Raw genomic sequence first — 7432 nt, 5'->3', positions numbered from 1 at the left:
ACCAGGAGGAGAACCAGGAGGAAGACCAGGAGGAAGACCAGGAGGAAGACCAGGAGGAAGACCAGGAGGAGAACCAGGAGGAAGACCAGGAGGAGAACCAGGAGGAAGACCAGGAGGAGAACCAGGAGGAAGACCAGGAGCGATACAGACAAACAGAACACAGACGGCCATGTTTTAAACCTCCACACACTCAGTTAGAGAAGAAAGATGTGGGAGGGATTATACACACACACACACACACACACATACACACACACACACACACACACACACACACACACACACACACACATACACACACACACACACACACACACACACACACACACATACACACACACACACACACATACACATACACATACACACACACACACACACACTCAGTAAACCCTCTCAGGTATTTTTAGTCGAGTTGATATTTAATAATTAATCTGGAACTTTGTTTGATGTTTAAGTGGATGAGACACTTTAGCTCTTCTGTGTGTGTGTGTGTGTGTGTGTGTGTGTGTGTGTGTGTGACGCCCGTTGCCTCTCCTGTGGCTTTACACACCACACACTCTACACACACACACACACACACACACACACACACACACTCTACACACACACACACACACACACACACACACACACACACACACACACACACACACACACACACACACACACTCAGAGTGAATGCAGTCTCACAGCATCACAGTGTGATGAGAGCTCAGTGCTGCCTGGTGACGGCAGATGGACTCTTTCAGTCCAACTCGTGATGGCTCTGGTTCTGTCGGACCACCTGACTCACTGGCAGCTGGTCTTCTATCAGGCCGGCAGCCTGGCGTCCTCGTGAGCCAACCAAAACACTGCTGTGGTATTCAGCTCGACGCTCAACAGAAACAGAACAGTCACAGTTCAGCCCGAACCAGGACGACAGAACGGACCGAGCAGGTTTCGTTTACAGCCTCTGGTACTTCATATATCCAAGTCGTCAGGACAGAGACAGTCGTCAGGACAGAGAGTCATCAGGACAGAGACAGTTGTCAGGACAGAGACAGTTGTCAGGACAGAGACAGTCGTCAGGACAGAGAGTCGTCAGGACAGAGACAGTCGTCAGGACAGAGAGTCATCAGGACAGAGACAGTCGTCAGGACAGAGACAGTCGTCAGGACAGAGAGTCGTCAGGACAGAGACAGTCGTCAGGACAGAGAGTCATCAGGACAGAGACAGTCGTCAGGACAGAGAGTCGTCAGGACAGAGAGTCATCAGGACAGAGACAGTCGTCAGGACAGAGAGTCGTCAGGACAGAGAGTCGTCAGGACAGAGAGTCATCAGGACAGAGACAGTCGTCAGGACAGTTCAGACAGTAACAAGTCCAACAGTCCAACAGTCCTGAGTCAAGTCCAAGTCTTAAACAGTGTTTCAAGTCCCTTACGAGTCTTCATGTCTGTCAGCTGGTTTCACTTCCTGCTCTGCGGTGGATCCAGCTGCTGTTTTAACATCTGAACAGAATCACACGGGAACACAACCTCACACAACCACCAGCCGTCTTCACTTGTCGTCTTGTTAAGCGTGTGTCAATGTAAATGTTAGTGTTTGAGTGAAGTAGCCTGACCTCTGACCCTGTGTGTTGTTTCAGGGACACGTCGGGTCAGGGACGATTCTGCACTATTTTCAGGTCTTATTCCAGAGGAGCACAGGTACGTGTCTGTCAGCAGGAGTCTCCGTCGATGTTAGCACGGCTAACGTTCACTCTGCAACGTTAGCTGAAGTTGGTTTACTGTTCACTGTTCTCTGAAGGAAGTTGTGTTGTTGTCATCACTCATCAGGCTTTTAGTGGGTACAGAGAAAACATCGCCTTGGCAACAGTGACACACCGTCGCCACGGCGAGGCTCAACGCTGACATCATAGTTTCGTTGAGCTCTGGGAAACTATAATGTTCATTTTTCACCATTTTGTGACACTACGACTTATTAACGTTTGGCTTTTTGCTTAAAAATGACTAAAATGATTCATCACTAACAGCACAGCGGCACATGAATGTTAATCAACTAATTGTTTTAGTAGCAAACAAAACAAAATTGCAATAGCAAGAATAACATGACTGAAGGTTTGATCTGTCGTCCTCAGTTCAGGTCAGTCGACTCCTCGGAGACGTTACCTGAGCGTCACGTCTGTGAGAATCCCGCCTGCAATTTCCCTTTAATTACCTGAAAGTGGACTCATGAAGCGTTTGATGCTTCAGAACGTCCATAAAAATCTGAGTTCCCCAACTGTCATATTAAAGGAGCAACACAAAAAGTTAAACTCAGTCATCATCTCCTCCTGATGATATAAAGTCAGGCTCAGCCATCATCTCCTCCTGATGATATAAAGTCAGGCTCAGCCATCATCTCCTCCTGATGATATAAAGTCAGGCTCAGCCATCATCTCCTCCTGATGATATAAAGTCAGGCTCAGCCATCATCTCCTCCTGATGATATAAAGTCAGGCTCAGCCATCATCTCCTCCTGATGATATAAAGTCAGGCTCAGCCATCATCTCCTCCTGATGATATAAAGTCAGGCTCAGTCATCATCTCCTCCTGATGATATAAAGTCAGGCTCAGCCATCATCTCCTCCTGATGATATAAAGTCAGGCTCAGCCATCATCTCCTCCTGATGATATAAAGTCAGGCTCAGCCATCATCTCCTCCTGATGATATAAAGTCAGGCTCAGTCATCATCTCCTCCTGATGATATAAAGTCAGGCTCAGCCATCATCTCCTCCTGATGATATAAAGTCAGGTGAAGTCTCGTAGTCCACAGAACATTTCTGGAGCTTCACAGTAAAACAGAGTTGCAGCGTTCTGCTGAACAGCTGAAGCAGCTGGAGATGATGGAAACATCAGATGTCTCCATGCAGCAAATGTTTGTCACAATCATTTATATTTGGTTAAAGTTACGTTTGAATTGTTTCCTGCTAACGTTCACTTTCACTCTTCAGGGAGTGATTCTGGTGTACGACATCACCAACCGCTGGTCGTTTGATGGAATCGACAGGTGGATCAAAGAGATAGACGAGGTCAGTGATCGAACAATCAATCAATCAACCAATCAGTGTGTGTGTGTGTGTGTGTGTTTAATGGTCACATCTGAAGTGATGTTTCTCTCCAGTCAGCATAATGTTTACTGTTCACATGTTTAAGTCACACACATCGTCTGCACCAGGGTCCCTCCAGAAATCTGTCGATTTAACTCAAAGAGTTTTGTTCATTTTTCTTTCACACTTTGAGGTCAGTGGTGACAGAAAACATGTGAGTTCTTCTTCATGTTCAGACTCAAACCAACGCTGAATGTATCTCCTCAGTCACTCACACACACACACACACACACACACACACACATACACACACACACACACACACACACACACACGCACACACACACACACACACACCATCCTGCTGCCACAAAAATGCACTAGAGCACCAATTGTGGACTAATCCGCTGCTGAAAATTGTCCCCAACAGCTTCAGTGTTTCCTCCTGAGCAGTGAGCAGCTGTTTCATAAAACTGTTCGTGTGTGAGGTGTTTGTCTTCAGGAGGAACCAATGGGCTGAGAGCTGACAGCCACAGACAGGAAGTCAGACATGTTGTTGGTTTGAAACATGAGACTCGTGGACTGTTTGGTGGTGATCATCAAACGTCTTCGAACTGTCCCAATCCTCTGTTTCCTGTTTACCCAGCATGCCCCGGGGGTGCCCAAGATCCTGGTGGGGAACCGTCTCCACCTGGCCTACAAGCGTCAGGTGACCACGGAGCAGGCACAGGTGTACGCAGAGAAGCTGGGCGTCACCTTCTTCGAGGTCAGCCCGCTGTGCAACTTCAACATCACCGAGTCGTTCACGGAGCTCGCTCGCATCGTCCTCATGAGGCACGGCATGGAGCGACTGTGGAGACCCAACAAAGGTGGGTCAGCACACCGTGGTGGTGATGATGGTGATGATGGTGATGATGGTGATGATGATGGTGATGACCTCATCGATCAGGCCTCCTGACACAGTCTCACTGATTTGAACCTTTTTATGTCGTTTGTTTAAACAGAAATGTAAAAATGACAGTTGGTCATTTTTCCAAAATTAGCTTAGCTTAGCACAAAGACTGGAAACAGAGGGAAACAGCTAGCATGGCTCCCTCCTAAAGTAACCCACCCCACAGGTCCAAAGGGTACTGCACTTTGGTATTATTATGAGGTACTTGTACTTTACTTGAGTATTTCCATTTACTGCTACTTCCACTCCACTACATTTATTGATAACTTTAGTTACAAGTTACTTTACAGATTACATTACATGCTACATCAGCACAACATTTTAAACTGATTTATATCAGTAATTGGATTACAAACAGATTCTGATAATCAATAGTACACAGTTTATACATACATGTAATATGATCAGTTACTTTTACTGGTACTTTTGATACTCAAGCACATTTAATGTCATGTACTCGAGTACTTTTATAACCCTGTCTGAGGCTGACAAACAGGATGTGTGTGGTTATTATGTGCTGGACTATTTGTTGATGACATCATGTCTCATGAATGAAGTCACTCTGATTGGTCGACTAGTCTCCTCTCACCTGCTCAGGTCAGGTCTGTGCTGCCCTCTGCTGGACACTGACACACAGCACAGCTGAACAAGTCCAGTCAGTTATCACAGAGACAAGGACTGTCCTCTAACCTGTCTGTCTCTCTGCCTGTCTGTCTCTGACTGTCTGTTTGTCTCTCTGTCTGTCTGTCTGTCTGTCTCTGTCTCTGACTGTCTGCCTGTCTGTCTGTCTCTGTCTCTGACTGTCTGCCTGTCTGTCTGTCTGTCTGTCTGTCTCTCTGTCTGTCTCTCTGCCTGTCTGTCTGCCTGTCTGTCTGTCTCTCTCTGTCTGTCTGTCTGTCTGTCTGTCTGTCTGTCTCTCTCTGTCTGTCTCTGTCTCTGACTGTCTGTCTGCCTGTCTTGTCTCTCTGCCTGTCTGTCTCTGTCTCTGTCTGTCTGTCTGTCTCTGTCTCTGACTGTCTGTCTGCCTGTCTGTCTCTCTCTGTCTGTCTGTCTCTCTGCCTGTCTGTCTCTCTGTCTGTCTCTCTCTCTGTCTGTCTGTCTCTCTCTGTCTGTCTCTGTCTCTGACTGTCTGTCTGCCTGTCTGTCTCTGTCTCTCTGCCTGTCTGTCTGTCTGTCTGTCTGTCTCTCTCTCTGTCTCTGTCTGTCTGTCTGTCTCTCTGCCTGTCTCTCTCTCTGTCTGCCTGTCTGACTCTCTGCCTGTCTGTCCCTCAGTGTTGAGTCTTCAGGACCTGTGCTGTCGCTCCATCGTCTCGTGCACTCCAGTCCACCTGGTTGATAAGCTTCCCCTCCCGCTGGCGCTCACGTCCCACCTGAAGTCCTTCTCCATGGCCAACGGCCTCAACGCTCGCATGATGCACGGACGCTCCTACTCTGTCACCGCCACCGCCGCCGCTCACCACGCCGCCACCAAGAGGACCGGAGGGGCGCTGCTGAAAAAACCCAAACTGATCCGGCCGCCGCCTCTCAGCCCGTCTGCACAGAGCTGCAGGAACAGCTGTAAGATATCCTAACAGCTGAGAGGACGTGTCCGTGAACGCACCGTCACCTGATCCAAACGACCGTGAACGCACCGTCACCTGATCCAAACGGCCGTGAACGCACCGTCACCTGAACACACGGCGCTGAAGCTGAACATTAACACATGAAACCTTCTGTCTTCACTCACAGAGACAAACAGGACGTGGACCAGTTTCAGAACTGTTCCATCACGTTTGTACATTTCTGGGTTGATTTTCTTGTTTAACCTGTTTTCTTATTTCATGTGGACAGTCGGACAGGAAGTGACATCACGTCCATGTCGACGGGACAAACGTGTGTTGGCGTCAAAACAAAGGAGCGAGGACGACTTGTCTCTGCAGCCGCCATGTTTCTAAACCAGCAGTCATCAAGTCGTCAGCGGGACAGAAACAGAGACACAGTCAGAGACACTGATCCGACCTTTTCACAATAAAAAGCAAAAGTTATGTCAGAAAAATCATCAGTCTCGAGAAGAAATACAAAAAAAGTGTGATATTATGAGAAGAAAACACAAATGTACAAGAAAGCGTCATGATATGTTGAGAAGTAAAACTTCAACATGAAACTTAAGTTTTAACTTTATTTCAGTGTTTTTCTCTTAAAATTATGACTTTGAAATATAACGATTTTATATTTTATGACTTTTGTTGAAACATTCAGATTTTCCTCCCTGAAGACACTGTTCTCCTCAAAAAGTCAATATTTTCCTAAATAATAGCAAAATAATTAAACCGTCAGTATGTTTATTTATTTACTTCCTGACTCAATAAGTATTATAACATTTTACTTTGTTAAAAAAAGGTTTTTTTTAACAAATAATGAAACTTTTCCTTCTAGAAAAATACTAAACATGTTTATTTCTAAATTTCTAACTTTTTTTAATTATGAAAAAACAAACTTTACATTGAATCTCAACATGTTTAAATCGTTTCTCAACATATTCTGACTTTACTGTAGAAATCAGGAGACAAACTGAGGAAGAAGTTCAGAGGTCCGACAGACGGATCTGATCACTGATGAGTTTCTGCTGTTGTGTTCACAGCTTCATCCTCAGGACGGCACACACACACGCACACACACACGCACACGCACACACACACACACGCACGCACGCACACACACGCACGCACACACACACGCACACACACACACGCACGCACATGCACACACACACACACACACACACACACACACCTGTACAGTGTTCAGACGCACTCACAGCTGCAGTTTGTGTACAATATTTGTACGTGTTGTAAATATGACTGTTTGTAATGATGGAGGTTCTGTTGGGTTTGGACCTGGTGTCAGTGTGACTGAGCTCAGGACTGTTTTGCACAGTTTATCAGTGTTTAATAAGAAGCACCTTTACAATAAAGTCTCCCACCATCAGTGTCTGTGGTCTGTGCTGCCTGTGGAGGAACAGCTCACCTCCTCCCCCACCTGACACACAGGTGAGCCTTTATTAGAGAGAGGGAGGGGGAGAGAGAGGGGGGAGAGAGGGAGGGGGGAGAGAGAGAGAGACAGAGGGGGAGAGAGAGAGGGAGGGGGAGAGAGAGAGGGAGTGAGAGGGGGAGAGAGAGAGAGACAGGTGAAGCCTTTATTATGAAAGGTCAGCACTTCCTTTCAACAGCTTCATGGGGGGACGAGAGAGGGGGAGGGGGGAGAGAGAGGGAGACAGAGGGGGAGAGAGAGACAGAGGGGGGGAGAGAGAGGGAGGGGGAGAGAGAGGGAGACAGAGGGGGGAGAGAGAGAGACAGAGGGGGGGAGAGAGAGAGACAGAGGGGGGAGAGAGACAGAGAGAGGGGAGAGAGAGAGGGAGACAGAGGGGGGG

The 7432-nt window shown here is 47.2% G+C and overlaps 1 protein-coding gene across 1 annotated transcript in view; it reads left to right on the top strand.

The window, feature by feature from the left end:
* The window catches only part of rab40b (RAB40B, member RAS oncogene family), a 14074-nt gene extending 7367 nt beyond the window's left edge, over positions 1-6707 (top strand). Inside the window, exons 3-6 of the mRNA XM_073488946.1 lie at positions 1628-1688; positions 2976-3053; positions 3718-3940; positions 5296-6707. Coding sequence (XP_073345047.1) covers positions 1628-1688; positions 2976-3053; positions 3718-3940; positions 5296-5594 — 661 coding nt within the window. The 3' untranslated portion in view covers positions 5595-6707. The remainder of the gene's footprint in view (positions 1-1627; positions 1689-2975; positions 3054-3717; positions 3941-5295) is intronic.
* Positions 6708-7432: the final 725 nt, after the last annotated feature.

The sequence above is a fragment of the Pagrus major genome, chromosome 20 (assembly GCF_040436345.1).
Source record: "Pagrus major chromosome 20, Pma_NU_1.0".
Classification (NCBI taxonomy): Eukaryota; Metazoa; Chordata; class Actinopteri; order Spariformes; family Sparidae; genus Pagrus; species Pagrus major.
The sequence above is the reverse complement of the archived record's forward strand: the minus strand, read 5'-3'. Positions and strand labels throughout refer to the sequence as shown.